Source organism: Myotis brandtii, unplaced genomic scaffold (assembly GCF_000412655.1).
Source record: "Myotis brandtii unplaced genomic scaffold, ASM41265v1 scaffold1663, whole genome shotgun sequence".
Taxonomy (NCBI): Eukaryota; Metazoa; Chordata; class Mammalia; order Chiroptera; family Vespertilionidae; genus Myotis; species Myotis brandtii.
The window spans coordinates 39,972-57,603 of NW_005356101.1; the positions used below are offsets into that span (position 1 = coordinate 39,972).

A 17,632-nucleotide genomic window follows, 5' to 3' on the forward strand; every position below is an offset into this window, starting at 1 on the left:
AGGGGGGGGTTGCGGGGAAGGGAAGGAACCACAGGGGGTTGGCCAGTCATGGGAGGTTGGCTGTGGGAGGGAACTAACTTCTGGGGGCAGCTTCTGCATTGAGCGTCTGGCCCCTGGTAGTCAGTGTGCATCATAGTGACCGGTCAACCTGTTGTTCAGTGGTAAGGGTTACTGTCTAACTAGATGAACTAATAAACAGTACATATATATACTAGGTAGCTAGCAGAATTATTTTTTTTTCTCAGTGAATAGCATATACCTTTATTTATAGTGGCAGGGGACAAACATGAATAAAGCTTCAAATTGACGTGTTCACATTAATATCATTCCTTAAGGACTTGAGAACATAGAATTGGACAAAAAAAGTCAGTCATCTGTGACTGCTTTTTTATTACCAAAACATATTAACCTTTCACCCTAGAGACTGCAAAAGGATGTTAAGTTAATCTTGTAATTCTAGAACAAACTTCATAATAAGGGATTCTTAAGTTTTCATAGAGTGTGGGATAAAAGGTGATAAAATCATTTAAGACAGTGTTTCTCAATTAGAGCTACTTTCATAGACATTCTTGGGAGAGGGGGGGTTGTAAGATTTTTATGGTAATGTTTTAAATTTAACTTTTGTTCATCATCTAAACAAATTCATACACACTTGTGCAGGAGTACCTGGGCGATCATCTCACAAAACAGTGTTGCCACATGATCACAGCACCTGCACATGTACCTCTGAGCCCTGCAGACCAAGTAAAGACCCACTTTGCTTAACATTTCATGTGGCACTTCTCACATCGGCCCTCAAACCCTTCCCAGAATTGTTGGGCATTTCCTATGACGTATGTGAGTTGTCAAGTTTAAGAACACAAGTTCAGAGCAGTGATTCTCAAGATAGGATGGGGGAGACACATGGAGTTTGGAAAAGCACATTTAAAATACCTATCGATTTCAAAATACAAACTATAAATTCAAGCTCCACAAAATAATTTTTGGGCAGTAGCATAAAATTAACTATCAGTTCATCCTAGTACTGTTGTACTGTTTATTAGTTCATCTAGTTAGACAGTAACTACAGGGGAGAAATCTAGTTTAATTAATTGGCCTAAAAAAGAATTGAATTCTAGCCTGGCCAGTATGGTTCCATGGTTGAGCTTTGATCTATGAACCAGGAGGTTATGGTTTGATTCCTAGTCAGGGCACATGCCTGGGTCGTGGGCTTGATCCTCAGTAGGGTGCATGCAGGAGGCAGCCAGTGATTCTCTCATCATTGATGTTTCTATCTTTCTCCCTCTCCTTTCTGCTCTGAAGTCAATAAAAATATATTTAAAAAAATTGAATTCTAGAAACCTTTTACAAGTCACTAATATCTGTTAGTAGTTTCCTCCTCTTTTAACTGAATAGGTGTGCCAGTTGTCCTCCAGCTTCAATATATAAATCTATGCCATTGTTTAATAAATAAGAAATAACAAATGTATTGATGCTGTAGTAGAAGTATGAAATCGAAACAATGTTGGAAAATCCTAATGTTATTTATAGGGTAAAAAACACCTTATGAAGAAAAAAAGCTTTGATAAGCCTTGGAAGGTTAGTACAGTGGTCGGCAAACTGCGGCTCGCGAGCCACATGAGGCTCTTTGGCCCCTTGAGTGTGGCTCTTCCACAAAATACCGACTTCTGCGCATGGGCCACGAAGTTTCAATCGCACTGTACGTGTGCGCCCGCACATGGTATTTTGTGGAAGAGCCACACTCAAGGGGTTAGTAGAACTTCCTGAGATTCCTCTGTACGGGTTCTACTCAACCAGATGCTGTCTGCCACTTAGTCACTTTGAGATCCACATAGTGGTGGGACAGCAGCCAAAGAAATCAGTTATTGCGTTGGTCATTGCTGTCAGGAGAGGCTAGATTTGATTATTACAGAAGGGACAAATTCACAGAGGTACCTTGGGGTTTCTATGTCCCGTGTTTACAGTAAACAGGCAATCCAAGCAACCACAGCCTGGAAAAGGACAAAGGACTTTGAGCCCTCAGCAAAGAAGAATGTGGGTTATCACACCAGGCGAGCAGCTTTATACAGCGGAAGCACTGGCCAAGAGTGAGGGAGCTCTGGAAAGGCCAGTAGAGGAAAGATGTGACATAATTAAGGCCTTGTGACAGCAGTGGCGATGGGACTAACAGGTTCCACTAACCATCCTGTGATCTGTTTTCTAGAGATTATAGCTGGCTTCCCTCAACTCAGAAAGTCCAGAGTAGACTTAATGTGGGCATGAGTGGGTGGATAAAGCAGATGCTTTTGGTGCTTTGTGTCATATTTCTTCTGCACCTCTGACTTCAATTGCAGCTGTGGTCAAGTTCCATGTGAGCTCAGATCCTGTTGATAGCAGCTTACGTCAAGCAACAGGAATCCCTTCACTTTTCTGCTGTCAGGCCTTCTCCAAAACGGAAAGAACCTGCTTGGCTGAGGGCAAGCATAGCTTGAAAATGCAGGTGTTAATACCTCAGGGGATTAGGGATTGGGGCCAACAGACAAATAAATGCCCAGCTTTATGCTCTTCAGACAGGGGATTATGGGAGGCATTTCATAGTGTTGTCAGAGGTGGAATTGAACTCCTGTCGCCTGCAGGGCAACTTCAGTCACACACCTGAGTATTGGCATTTCTTCCTTTCCTGGCTCTCTGTTTCCTATTCCAGATTCCTGGTATCACCTCCCAAACAAACTACCTGGACTCAAGTTCTTGGTTTTGCTTGTAAAGGAACACAAACTGAAACACATTTCCATTAAGACCAGAAACAAGACCAGCATATCTACTATCACTGCTACTGTCCCACTGATACTGTCCTTATTTACAAATGATCTGGCCTTCTACATAGAAAACCAGTCAATGCAGACTCTATTAGAGCTAGCAAAGTATGTGATATATAAAATGAATTGGTAAAACTTAGTAATTTTCCTCTAGATCAGCAATAACCAACTAGAAAATATAATAGAAAAAAGGTTCTGTGCATAGTAGCAATAAAGCCTTATTAAAGAATATATAAGACCTTTATGAAATTTCAAGAAACACTTAAAGGATATTAAGGAAGTTCTGAATAAATGGAGAGAAATGTTTCTGATATTGTAAAATGTCAGTTCTCCCCAAACTAATCAATAAATTCAATGCAATTCCAATTAAATTTCAGTGAGACTTTTTTCTCCACCCTCCCCCACTCCCAGGAACTCCTCAAATTTATTCTAACAGATCCATATAGAATAATAAAGGTTCCCAAAAAACAGCTTAGTCAATTTTACAAAAAAAATAAAAAAGGCCTATGAGGAGACCACATATGAAAAACAACCCATACAATGACAATACAAATTGTTATGCAGGAACATTCAGAAATCAGTATAACAGACTAAAAACTTAAAAAATAGATACATACCAGTATTGACAAAACTGGTTCATTATAAGGAGAAAAATACTGATGAACCTTATTCAAAGTTACTCATAAAATGTATTAGATGTGAAAGGTCAGACTGTAAATTTAATAAATAAAAGTTTGTGATCTTGCAAAGGTCTCTGTAACACTCTCAAACTCAATAAAACTAAATGGATTTTACTATATAAAAGAATTAGGCAACACTGACAAAGTTATCAGTTGGATGAGAGATATTAATGAAATCCACAACTGATAAGGGGTTAATACTTAAACCATAGGAGGAAATTTTGCCAATCAACAAAAAAGACCTCGACCCAGTGGAAAAATAGGCAATGAATGAAAACATACTTGTTTCCCATTAGATCACAGTGTAAGGTTTTAAAGTGTTTATTAGAAAATTTGCAAAAAGAGAAACAAAAATGTTGAATAACTATAAGGGGATGTTTAAACTTATTAATTAGGAATCAGATAAAGGCAAAACAAAATGAGACTTCACTTTAAAACCATTCCATTTACAAAGACTAGGAAGCTGGGTGGCACCAATGCTGGTGAGGGTATGTACAAAAGTGCTACTCGTGCATGTAGTGGGATGGTAGACTGGTGCTATCATTCTGGAGTGCCATCTGTTCTGGGTAAAATTAAATATTTGTATACCTGGGACCCAGGACTCCAACTCTTGTTACATACCCACTGAGAAGTCATGAAAAGTCAATAAGAAAATTATGTACAGAGATTTTGAAGTAGAAATAGTAGAGCCAACCCTTCACTATAGGAATGCAAAAGTAAAATATGGTGGCTGCACACTAGGAAATACTACACAACCATCATAATAACCTATTAGAGGTATATACTAAAGAAGAAGTAGTTGTCGATCATGTTGTTAGACATGAAAAGAGAAGATGCTTTTGTCAAAGTCTAAGCCTTTACTATTAACCTTGTGACACAAGGCAAATTACCCAATTGCTTCTACTTAGGAAACAGACAACTCTTACATCTGCTTTTATATCAAGTCTTTATTAGGAAGTAAAGTGCTCAGTATTACACATTAATGAAATTCTCAATTGTTAAGAGACACCTGCATAAGTAACATCTTTTTAATAATATTAATATAAAGGGAAGGTAGGAGAGGGATGAGGAGGGAATTCTCCATGACTAAATAAGAAAAAAAAATATGTAACTTAGGGGTAATAAGAAAGAATTTTGCAGAATTTTACAGGTGAAATGAAAAACAGTATAACAATAAGTATCATAAAAGACTCTCTAGTGACCATAATTCATATATGGCACGTGGTCAATACACATGGATACCACATAATGGCTGCACTTCAAATTGAAGTTTGTTTACATGTAACAACATGGTACACATACATAAATACATACACTCACTATCCCTGGAACGCAAACTTTAGTACCTAGTAATAAAGGACTTGGTGTAGTATACTGAAATAAAGATGAAGATGAAGCCATGGGAAATAACTGTTAAAGAAACCCAGTGTGTATCACCTCTATGGCAGCCAGCTTAGAAAGGTTTGTTTGCTAATGATTTCATCGAAGATTTGACCGATACATTCTACAATTCCCACAGCATGGGAATTAAAATACTGAATTAAAAAACAGGCTTCTCTTCTGTTCTCCAAGTAAGTTTTTCACCAGCACTGTATTCTCTCCTGCTTGTCCCATTAGCTCTCAAAAGGTTATCTTACTCAAGACTTTTGAAAAATAAGGTTTTTATTTTTCATTGAGAAATAGATTTTCCCCCATTAATTTGGTAAGACGCTCTCCTAATGAAAAAACAAACAAGCCCTAGTTGGTTTGGCTCAGTGGATAGAGCATCAGCCTGCGGACTGAAGGGTCCCGGGTTTGATTCTAGTCAAGGGCACATGCCCAGGGTTACGGGCTCGATCCCCAGTAGGGGACGTGCAGGAAGCAGCTGATCAGTGATTCTCTCTCATCATTGATGTTTCTATCTCTCTCTCCCTCTTCTTTCCTCTCTGAAATCAATATAAATATATTACAAAAAAAAAAAACAACAAAAACAAAAACAAAAAAACCCCAAACTGCTGCAAACTCAAACTTTGGCTGACACTTTCTGTTAATGAATGAACTTTCAATACCAAAAACTCCATTTCATAAAATTGAGCTCCATGTAGAGTATACATCCTAGGGTTGAAATACAGGTCAAGAGCATTTGAGTTCTGTATTCTTAAAATAGTATACAATGTACACTTTAGTTTTATAATATTTTTATATGAATTTCACCACTCCCTTAAAATTTTGTTTTTAAATGAACATATTTACTACAAATTTCAGTATTAACTAAACAATTTAATAAGTGGCTCTTTCTAGATTAGTTGCAACATTACATTCAGTTGCAAATAAGTTGAGCCGTATGGAAAAGAGAATATATAGTAAATCTTTATATTAAATTATTAGAAACAGTTGAACTTAGTGATAAGGCTCCTTCCAATTCTCCTATATTAAAGTCTGAGAAGACATTTTAACTCATAGTTGATCTTTGGGGTTTCATGCAGCTCATTTTAAATGAGAGAAAAATAGTGTAAAAATTAAGTAAAACAGTTATTCCCACAGACATTAGATATGATAAAAGAACAAAAAAAGGACAGAATTCAACATTTATCTGAACCATTCATACATATTCTAGCATAACCACTAAATACCCATTCTATGGTTTGGAGTTCTTTTCCACCTTGTCCTTTAGAAAAGTTTACCCCAGGAAGGTAGTTGAAATAAAAGGCTCCTTTCTAAAAAAAAAAACAAAAAAAAAACAACAACAAAAAAAACCCCCAAAAAACTATATGTTAAGCTCATGAGCCAAGCTTGAATGGAAAGGAATGCCCCTACTTTCCCTTCACACACTGGGCTAAAATGACAATACTGATTTTTGTGATTGAAAATAAAACTCAGAAGCCTTTAAACAGTTCTCTTCTAGCTTAAAAGGCAACTTCATTGTCAACTGAGAAGACTCAGTCGTGGTACCAAGTGAGAACACCACTTATTATACTTTACAGAGATTTTTTTTTAATGTACTCAATATTTACACCTAATTACTTAAATGAGTAAAAAAAAAATCTTCTTTGATCCATGGGCAAAGTTGATTTGAAATAAATTAAAGTGCAGAAGAATTAACAATTGATCACAATGACCAACATCATGTGCTGGTCAGGGCATATAAATACAGCAGGTCCTGGAATAAAGTCGTTTTATTATTAATGTTTATGCTGTGGGAACATAACTCTTGCTTATGTCAATTAGCCTATGGCAAAATTGGTTTCATTATATTTCGTTTCACCACAGTTCCAAAAACCTATCCATGACGTTAAGTGAGGACTTACTGTAGTAACCTTGCAATGGCGATTCAGGAAGCCACCTTCTCACCTATTAGAAACACATTTGCTAACACATATCCTACACGTGCATATTGGAACTTCCGTTCCCACCTGCGCCTTCCATTCCTTCTGTAGACTGAGAGGAAGAAGGGCGGGAGCTTCTGGGGTGAGGCTGACCATTTAGTCCCACAGGGGTGCCTAAACCATGACTTATTTGGGAAGCTGCATCATCGGATTCCCAGCGTTCCAACTCTTCACGCACTAGCCGTTCCATCTGTTCCCTGTGGATTTCACTCTCGCGACCCAGTCTTTCATCCTAATAAAGAAAAAAGAAACCAGGAAGTTAGGGATGCATATTCTCTCTCTCTCTCTCTCTCTCTCTCTCTCTCTCTCTCATCCTTACCTGAGGATATGTTTTTAAATTGCTTTTTAGAGAGAGAAGAAGGAAGAAAGAGAGGGAGAGAGAAACATTGATTGGTCGTCTCCCTTACCTGCCCAACTAGGTACCAGACCCACAACCTTTTGGTGCATGGGATGATGCTCCAGCCAACTGAGCCACACCAGCCAGAGCAACTGATGGGTATTCATGTACATAGAAATTGCCTTAGGAAATTTGGTGATCAAGTAATCTGTTTATAATTAGGTATGTCTAGAGATTTAAAACATATAATAACAATTCTTAGTTACTACAGTAACTTCTCTGCTTAATTTATTTTTTAATGATCATCCTTTCAATCTTCCTTCTGCTTTTCTATAATTTCCAAAGCTTTTGTAATATGCAAATCTATATTGGGAGGGAAACCACCAAATTGCTTTGTCTTATTCTAAAGTTTTTTGTTTTGTTTTTTATTTTTTATTGTTGATAGTCTTACAGATATCTCCCATTTCCCCCCCTTTCCCTGCTCCTGTCTCCTATCCCCCTGCCCCCATCAGGTCTTCACTACCCTATTGCCTGTGTCCATGGGCTATGCATATAAATTCTTTGGTTTGGTGTAGCACAGTGGTTGAACGTTGACCTATGAACCAGGAGGTCACAGTTCAATTCCCGGTCAGGGCACATGCCTGGGTTGTGGGCTTGAACCCCAGTGGGGAGCGTGCAGGAGGCAGCCGATTGTTGTTTCTCTCTCATCATTGATGTTTCTCTCTCTCTCTCTCTCTCCTTCTCCCTTCCTCTCTGAAATCAATAAAAGTATATTTACAGCCTGACCGGCTTGGCTCAGTGGTTGAGTGTCGACCTATGAATCAGGATGTCAAGGTTCGATTCCCTGTCAGGGCACATGCCTGGTTTGTGAGCTCAATCCCCAGTGTGAGGTGTGCGTGAAGCAGCTGATCAATGATTCTCTTTTGCTTAATTTTACCATCCACTGATGTGATGGCAGGACCATCAGTGTGTGGAGTATTAAGAAAGTAACATCGCTAGATTATCATTTGATATGCATTGATCTGCAGTATGGAGACCAAGAAACCTCTCCGATTAAAAGGGTTACATATTACAACTACCCTAATGTTGTACGCATCAGACTTACCTCAGCCACTCCGTCCAGCAGCCTTCCCAGCACTTCCCTTCTCTTCAGCTTGGCCCGCTCCATGATCTCCAGCTTCACTATCACAGCATCGATCTTGGACACAATGCTGCCGATGGAGTGCTCCATGCGGTCCACTCGTCTCACTAGGCTGCAGGAAACCACAGTTGGGAGGGACAAAGCCACCTTGTGCTGTTGTCTTTTCAGCCCAGTTCTCTTTTCAAATGAAAGTGCTAAGATTTTTTTTCTTCAACAATATGATAATCTGATTTTTTTCGCAAGTAGTCTCAACCTTTAGGGATGAACTCTCATACATTGCTAGTGGGAGTGCTGATTGGCACACATTTTCTACAAGGGGGCATTGTATTAGAAGTCCTAAAAATGTAAGCCTACCTTTTATTCAGATATCCCATTTTTTGAAAATTTTCTGAAGAAAATAATTAAGCAGCCCGGCCAGTATGGCTCAGTGGTTGAGTGTCAACCCATGAACCAGGTCACGGTTCAATCCCCAGTCAGGGCACATACCCAGGTTATGGGCTGGATCCCCAGTAGGGGTGTGTAGGAGGCAGCTGATTGATTATTCTCTCTCATTATTGATATTTCTATCTCTTTCCCTCTCCCTTTCTCTTTGAAATCAATAAAAAACATATTTAAAAATACATATAATTCAGCATATGTGTAATTTTTGGCTACCAGGATATTCAGTAGAGTTCTACTTATTAATAGTGGGTCATTGAAAAAATTATTACATTAGATAATAGATTATTTAAGCCCTAGCCATTTTGGCTCACGGGGAGTCTGCCTGTGGACTGAAAGGTCCTGGGTTCGATTGCAGGCCCGGCTCATGCCCTGTTCCGGGTGCGTGCAAGAGGCAACCAATTGATGTGCTTCTCTCACATTGATATTTCTCTCTGTCTTTCCCTCTCTCTTCCACTCTCTCTAAAAATCAATGGAAAAATATCCTCGGGTGAGGATTAAAAATACATAAATAAATAAATAATGGCGAACCTATGACACGCTTGTCAGAGGTGACACGCGAACTCATTTTTTTTGGTTGATTTTTCTTTGTTAAATGGCATTTAAATATATAAAATAAATATCAAAAATATAAGTCTTTGTTTTACTATGGTTGCAAATATCAAAAAATTTCTATATGTGACACGGCACCAGAGTTAAGTTAGGGTTTTTCAAAATGCTGACACGCCGAGCTCAAAAGGTTTGCCATCACTGATCTATACAGTAGACTCTAAGGCAGCCGTGGGCAAACTACGGCCCGCGGGCCGGATCCGGCCTGTTTGAAATGAATAAAACTAAAAAAAAAAAAAAAAAGACCGTACCCTTTTATGTAATGATGTTTACTTTGAATTTATATTAGTTCACACAAACACTCCATCCATGCTTTTGTTCCGGCCCTCCGGTCCAGTTTAAGAACCCATTGTGGCCCTTGAGTCAAAAAGTTTGCCCACCCCTCTGCTAAGGAGACATCAGAAATTATATTCTGAATGAATATTTAATGAAATAGAGTGATGTTCACAATGTATTAAGTAAACAAAGCAGTCAGAAAATAGTATATTCACTTATGACCCTATTATTTTGAATAAATCAGATGCTATGAATCCTTAAAATAATAAGTAGGAAAAAACTGGAATGGTGGCATGAGGGCTCTGTAGGCCCTCTCCCACTGAAACAACCATAACTATTGAATATTATTTAAAATTTTGTTTTAATTTCTGAAAATTTCTTAAGAACATAGAGCAAATAAAAAAGCATTTATTTAAGGCAATCCATGAAATTTCAGTAAGAAGAGTGAGAGTCTGTGACATCTGAGGCACACGCTGCTCCATCTCCCCTGCCCCCAGCTCCGTAGGACAGAAGCACCATTCTTGGTGGGTGGGTCAGAGGACACAGGCTCTCTCTCCCCTGAGATCCCAGTGGAGAGCTACAGTATCTCCCAGGGCAGAGGCAGGTTGCCAGCATTTCTCATCCCATGCTTCCACCCCAAATCCATGTTTTAGAAGCTCTGATCCAGGCCAAGAGTGGCTAAATATAAGGCTCTTTTCCCACATCTAATAATGGAGATGGTGGTGCTAAGGAGTGAAGAGGAGATTGGTCACTTCATGAGATCAACATATTAAACTATTTACCAGCTAGTTTACCAGAGAGAACCAGGGAAGGAGACAGCAGCTAAGAAGACAGCTAAAGACTGGCCTCCAAAATTACCTTTCAAAGGGGCCTGAACTTAGTAAGACTATAGAGCAATTTATATCCTGAGGCATTATTGAAAACAATAGGCGAATCAGCCAACAATTAGTGGAACCTAAAAGGTGGAAGTGATATCAACAGAGGCAGAGGCTTGACAGAGAATCAGGGAAAGACCAGGAGAGCCCTGCTAGAACCAGTCTTCCCAGGATGTCAGTGCGCTCGGTCTGGCTATGCCCTCTGAGAAGCAGCATCAGAGGCTTCACACAGTAAAGAAGGCAAGATGACTTCACTAAAAAACAAACACGTAAACAGCAACAGAAACATGTCCTGGAGGAAGGAGAATTAGGATCCAGAATTAAATAACATTCAGTAATTAATGTTAGTTAGTATCTTTAGTTTTCAATAAAAAAATTATGAGACACAGAAACAGGAAACTGTGACCATACACGGGGGGGGGGGGGGGGGGGGAAGCAGGCAACAGAAACGGCTTTGAGAGGGCCCAGATAGACTTAGTAGACAAAGAGTTCAAAGTAGCTATCATAAATATATTCAAAAGCTAAAGGAAATCATGCTTAAAGAAATAAAAGATAATATGATGTCATTGTCTTATCAAATAGTGAATATCAATAAAGCAATAGAAATTATTAAAAAGAGCCAAATAGAAATTCTGAAGTTGAAAAGTACAACCTATTAAATGAAAAAATTCATTAGAGGGTCTCAACAGTAGATTTCAATCTGCAGAAGAAATAATCAGTGAACTTGAAGATAGATGGGTAGAAACTATGCAATCTGAAGAACAGAGAGAAAAAAGAATGAAGAAAAATGAACAGAGCCTAAGGAAAATGTGGAATACCATTAAGCACCTTAACATACACATAATAAGGAAAGGAGAGAGGAAAGGAGCAGTAAAATATCTGAAGACATAATTGTTGAAAACTTACTAAATTTGATGAAAATATTACACATTCAAGAAGCTTAATAAACATCAGATAGGATAGCTGCAAGGGGATCCATACTCAGATATATCATAGTAAAAATACTGAAAGATAAAGACAAAGAAAAAATCTTGAAAGCAGCAAGAGAAAAATAATTTGTCACGTACAGGGGAACCTCAGTAAGATTAACAGCTGTCTTCTAATCTGAAACAATAGAGGCCAGAAAGAAATAAAAGTAAAATAAGAATATTCCTCGATCAATGAATACTGAGGGAATCCATGCAAGCAGGCCTGCTTTAGAAGAGATACTAAAGGAGTTCTGCAAGCTGAAAGCAAGTGATCCCAGACAATACTGTAATTATAATTTGCATGAAAAAACAAAGAGCACTGGAAAGGTAATTATGCAACTATACAAGGCAGTATGAATTCATAATTTCCTCCTTTTTCTCTTAACTGATTTAAAAAGCAACAGTACAAGACAAATGTACATAAAATAAATGTCCTAAGGCATTTGATAATAATGGGACAAAGGAGGTGGGTCAGAGTGAAGTTGTATGGCAATGCCTTTATACTTACACTTGAAACTCTTCATAAGAAACCCCACTGGAGATGCTTCCCCTCCTTCTGGAGCTGTGCCCACTGTCTTCATCGTCCTCCTCCTCAGAGTCGTCCAGGCTTCGTGGGAAACTTCTGCTGCTCATGGGCCGTGGTAAGGAGCTGTGATCCAAGTCCAGGTCCTCCTGAAGAAATGGGGCCACTGAGCAGGAACACCTAGACCCCACAGAGCTTCACCAAGGACTTGGACCGATGATAAGTGGGCGTGTGCCATTTACCTCTGGTTTGTCTGTGGTTCACACCAGACTGTAATTCCCACACTTTGTAATTTCATGCATTGGCAAATTTTCAAAACAGATTTTAATTACCAGTAAGGAATTATTAAGTTACTAGAGGCCCAGTGCACGGAGGGAGGGAGGGTCCCTCAGCCTGCCTGCACCCTCTCGAAGTCCGGGAGTCCTCAGGGGATGTCCGACTCATGGCTTAGGCCTGCTCCTCCCACCACCACCACTGCGCTCGCCAGCCATAAGACCAACTTCTGGCTGAGCGGCACTCCCCCTGTGGGAGCGCACTGACCACTAGGGGTAGCTCCTGCGTTGAGTGTCTGTCCCCTGGTGGTCAGTGCACATTATAGTGACCAGTCATTCTGCCCTTCGGTCAATTTGCATATTAGCCTTTTATTATATAGGATTGTTTGGACAAGAAGGAACATAGAAAAAGTAAATGAAGAAATATACCCCTTTTCATAAAAGATAACCCATTTAATAGCTACAAAGTAGGAAAGATATAATCTCAGAATAAAAATTTGGCTAAATACAGTCTTGTGAAAATTGTACTCTTTGTTTTCTTGTTCACATTTCACTACGATTGGTGGTTTTTCACCCAATGGTACTGTTGTGTGGAGCAGCATTTACTAGTAGAAATCACTTTTCTATACTATCATCTCATAGGAAAATGACTCTTATGTATAACATGCACCTTCATTCTTTGTACCTCAATTACCATCTATTTTTTGTTTGTTTAACCATTTATGTTTAAAGTTAACATTAAAGTTTTAACCTATTTTTTATTATAAAAGCCCATGTAAGTTTACTTTTAATAGTTTAATAAATATTCAACTAGAAGGCAGCTCTTTTATTTTAAATGTTGATTTCAAGAGTAACTAATTTTATACCTCCTAAGAAATATTCCCTCCACACCCTCTCTCATGAACATTGTGAAATATGTAACTACTCAGTTTTCTCTTTTCAAGTTCATTACTAGGAAGTTTAGGGCCAAATTTGTAGCCCAACCTTAAGAAGCATATGTGTTATTATAGAATGCATTTTTAGCTTCATTCACAGTCTAATTTTTATATTTTACTTTTGCTTTGTTTTGCCTCATTCTTCATTTTGTTTTTTTACATGTATGCTAACTTATTACATTTTTATATATCATCGTGTTATATATCCTTGTTGGAATAAGCAGGGTACTAATACATAAACTGATGAGAGAGAGAAAGAGAGAGAGAGAGAGAGAGAATGAATGACTCTCAGTAACCCACTACTTAGTATGGTGTCTGAAACATCGTGGGTGCTGAATCAAATCATGTTCTCCTAAACTTAACCCACCCTCTCTTTTTCCAAGTCATCTCTCATCTGCTGATGTTCATGTTCGGTCAGTTCCTGGTCTCCATCTTGGTCGTACTTTGTGAAGATTGCCTCGATCTCTGCATCGGTATGGCCCTTCCTGAAATGATCGAGAGGTTACAGACGAACTCATTCACATACATGGTCCAACCCCAACACGGAGACATCAAAATACAGGGAGGAAAGGAGAAATTGCTGGATTGGGGACAGTCCTCCTCTTATAATATGCTCCAGAAAGACACCCACCTCTGAAAAAAAGGTGTCTCTATGAGTTCTTGGGCCAGGGATACCCTTATCATCAAGAATTTATCTTTACATGAGGAACTCTCCAGGCCCTCAGAAAGTCTGATTCTCACCCTTTGAGATCCTGTCGAAGTTCATCAAAGTTTAACTTGCCTCCCCCTTGCCGCAGACTCTCTGAAATGTCATCCACAGTATTTCTTCTTAGTCTTAGTTTGACCAAGGCTTTATGGTAGCCCTGTTGAAAACAAAAGACTTAGTTGAGTGCATTCTCCTTTTGCATTTGCTTCACCTTCAATTTACAGTAGTAATTACTGTAAACCTGGCACAGTGCTGGATGTAAGTTGGCCACTCAACAAACATGTGTTGAATAAATGAATAAGGGATGTATTTTGAGTTTTCCATAGAACTCTTTTGGAAGAATTATATGGAAAAAGTCAGGGTCTTTCAGTAAATCAAAAGAACTAAGAGTCTTTTGCTCATATGAGAATTCAAGTTTAGGTTATAGAAATGAAACCCAGTACATGTTTCATAGCTGTCTGCCTCAGAATACCCAGGAATGTGCAGAATACTGAGGGCCCAGCCAGCATGGCTCAATGGTTGAATGTTGGCCTAGGAACCAGAAGGTCACGGTTCAATTCCCAGTCAGGGCACATGCCCAGATTGCGGGCTCAATCCCCAGTGTGAGGTGTGGGGAAAGCAGCCGATCGATGATTCTCTCTCATCATTGATGCCTCTATCTTTCTCTCCCTCTCTCCTCCTCTCTGAAATCAATAATAATAATAATTTAAAAAGAATAAGGAGGAGCCTGAGTCATAAGTTGTTTATTTTCTATGTTATCTCATAGTAATTTCTTTATATATGTTAGTATATATTTTAGTACAATATGAATGTGGATTTTTCATTAATAAACTACAGGCAGACCTTGCTTTGCACTGTAGTGCAGGACTATAAAATGACCACGCAAGTTCAAACTGTATAAAGTGACGTTAATAATCAACAGGAAACATTATGATTGCTCCATGACCTTTAAATCTTTTTGTCAAACATTAAAAGCTCCTTTAGTGTTCGCTATAAAGTCAGGAAAATTTTAAAAAATAGTAAAGTGAATGTTTATTTACTACATTCAAATTTAAAATATTAGAAACATTCAAAATTAAAGTTTTATTTCTTTGTAAAAAGTTTATTCTAAAACCTTCTAAATCACAGTATCATGTAGCCCTCTCTTATCCAGTGGACCTCCATGTTGGGATTTCAACGACCCCTCCCAAAGGGGCCACCTTTCTGACTGGAAGATTATTCTTAGAGACGATATGGTGCAATTATTCTGAAACTCAGAGGTGTGTGTGTCAGCTCCATAGACCATGGTGGTAAATTTACCCACAAATCAAATATGATGAGTGGATACTCCCCAAAATCGCTTTTACTGAATATTTGGGCAGCCAGGCCAGTGGGGACCAAGATAAAGGTTGATCACTTCAAAGTCAGAGATGCTCTGAATAAAATAAATTAAAATTTTACTCTTTCCAAAGGGCAAAAAAAGAAGCCAACCACCGTGAATATCTCAGAACTGACTGTCTCTTATTGCATATATGAGAAGAAAAGCGTGATTTACACTGCACCTTATTTCCATAACAGCACTCTGGGATACAAAAGAATTAATTAAGTTCCAGATTCTTAGAGGCATCTCAGCTGTTCACTTGGAACAGTTCATATTAAGTTATTGAAAGCAGAATGCACTAGAATTGTCTCTTCCTATCCAAATAAAACAAGCTCCTTTTACCATATGCAAAGTCTTTTGAATGGGTAAGGGCATATGCTATGACTCAGCACAACTGCTATGTGACCTTGGACATGTGTTACATCATCCCTGGAGTGTGGGTATTAGCAATCAATTGACATAGCTGTCATCAGATATAAATAATAACATATGTAAAGTATTTGGCATTGTACTGTGGGGATTTAGAACAAGTCACCCCAAAATGTACCTCTGTGGTATGCAGATTGTTTTAAGCTAACGGCAACTTTAGCCACAGATGCAAGAGAAACTTCTGACCTTCCCTTAACTACCTAGAAGAACTTAAATTGGGAGCCTTGCCCATAATAAGCAATTATCAGAGATAACCACCTTTGACCTGTCTATAGGGCAGCACCCACTTCTATTTATTAAGCATCTGCTCTTCTTATCATCCTAAAATGACAGCTGATGCCTCCAAGGCACCTTACATCATTTGTAGCTCAGAAATGTCTTATACACCCATGTTTCTACCTCTGAACCTCTTGTGCATGTGGAGTCTCTGACTCTCTCATTTATATGTATATATTTATTTTTTAAAAATTGTTTTAAAAATATATTTTCATTGATTTCAGAGAAGAAGGGAGAGGGAGAGAGAGCTAGAAACATCCATGATGAGAGATAATCACTGATCAGCTGCCTCCTGCACACCACCACCACCACCACCCCGCTCCACTGGGGATCAAGTCCGAAACCCTGACATGTGCCTTTAACCGGAATCGAACCCAGGACTCTTCAGTCCGCAGGCCAATGCTCTATCCACTGAGCCAAACAAGCTAGGGCTACATATGTATATTTTAGATTTGGTTATTATCTCTTGCCAATCTGTTTCAGCCAGAAGAACTGAGGGTAGAGGAAAGTTCGTTCCTCTCCCACAGCTGGTGCTGTGAGCAGGATGAATCACTGGCTGGAACCCCGCACTTCCCCACGAGGCTGCTGCAGACGAGGAGGTCCTGGGCTGTCTGACAGCCCAGCTAAGGGTTGTGTCAGGTAAGGGTTCTTACCATATTGCTACACCCCCAGATCTCCTTCTGTAGGATCTGGTTGAAGCAAGAGTGGTGAGAAACTTTTTCTCTCTTCTAAATTTAGATTGGCAGAAGGAAGCATCAGTTAAACTAGTTTCTTAGAGAAGCGACTCTTGGTTATTTGGTGAGTACCCAAGGTTTTGTTTTTCTGTCGCTACCTGATTTCTCTCATTTTGTCTTGTTATTTGTCCTAAGAATTTGGCCTTATAACCAGTGAGAGAATTTTCTCTCTGGCTCCTACCTCCCAGAGGGTGCGCTTGCCAAGGTGCACCTTGCTCTCTATTTGGCCAAGACAAGCTCTCCAGGGAGTTTGCTGTGTCCATCCTGCTCCTCATGGACACGTCTGTTATCTCTGCCAGCTGGAGAATGCAAATGCGTATGGTGAGTGGCGCCATAGGCTGTGGATACAAGCTTAGGGCAGCTTAAACCTTATTCTGTTCAAAAAGTAAAGCGCGTGATTCCCTGTGTTTTGGAATAGCTGCTTTAAGACAGCGTCTGCCCCTCCTCCCCACACCTGCCCTTTGTATCTCTTAGGCTAACTTTGGGAATAAACTTTCTTGTGAGGGTTGCATCTTTTTTTCACTCTCCTTTGGAAAAGCCTTTTATATCCATAGTATTGGTTCGAGTCACTATAGAGTCCACTGTCAAGGCCAGACTATAGATCCTTTTTATTAGAAAAACTTCTCAATGGAAAATAAACATTTTTCTTAGAGAGCTCTCCTATAGCTACAATAGCTAACTATTAGGATTCCCTTAATAAGATGGAAGGACAGAAATTAGAACAAACATCAAAGTCCATTAAGACCCCTTTCCTGACCTAGCTGGTTTGGCTCTGTGGATAGAACGTCAGCCTGTGGACTGAAGTGTCCTGGGTTCGATTCCAGTCTGGCACATACCCGGGTTGTGGGCTCAATCCCCATTGGGGACCCCAAAGGGCCCAGGATTGGAGAGGGTGCAGGCTGGGCTGAGGGGA

General features: G+C 39.3%; 1 protein-coding gene across 1 annotated transcript in view; it reads right to left on the reverse strand.

Moving 5' to 3' along the window:
- Nucleotides 1-5,399: 5,399 nt before the first annotated feature.
- PKD2 (polycystic kidney disease 2 (autosomal dominant)) overlaps nucleotides 5,400-17,632 on the reverse strand; it is a 49,377-nt gene continuing 37,144 nt past the window's right edge. Inside the window, exons 10-14 of the mRNA XM_005862744.2 lie at nucleotides 13,956-14,077; nucleotides 13,582-13,699; nucleotides 11,993-12,153; nucleotides 8,283-8,430; nucleotides 5,400-7,072 (exon numbers count right to left, since the gene is read on the reverse strand). Of these exons, the coding sequence (XP_005862806.1) occupies nucleotides 6,836-7,072; nucleotides 8,283-8,430; nucleotides 11,993-12,153; nucleotides 13,582-13,699; nucleotides 13,956-14,077 (786 nt within the window). The 3' untranslated portion in view covers nucleotides 5,400-6,835. The remainder of the gene's footprint in view (nucleotides 7,073-8,282; nucleotides 8,431-11,992; nucleotides 12,154-13,581; nucleotides 13,700-13,955; nucleotides 14,078-17,632) is intronic.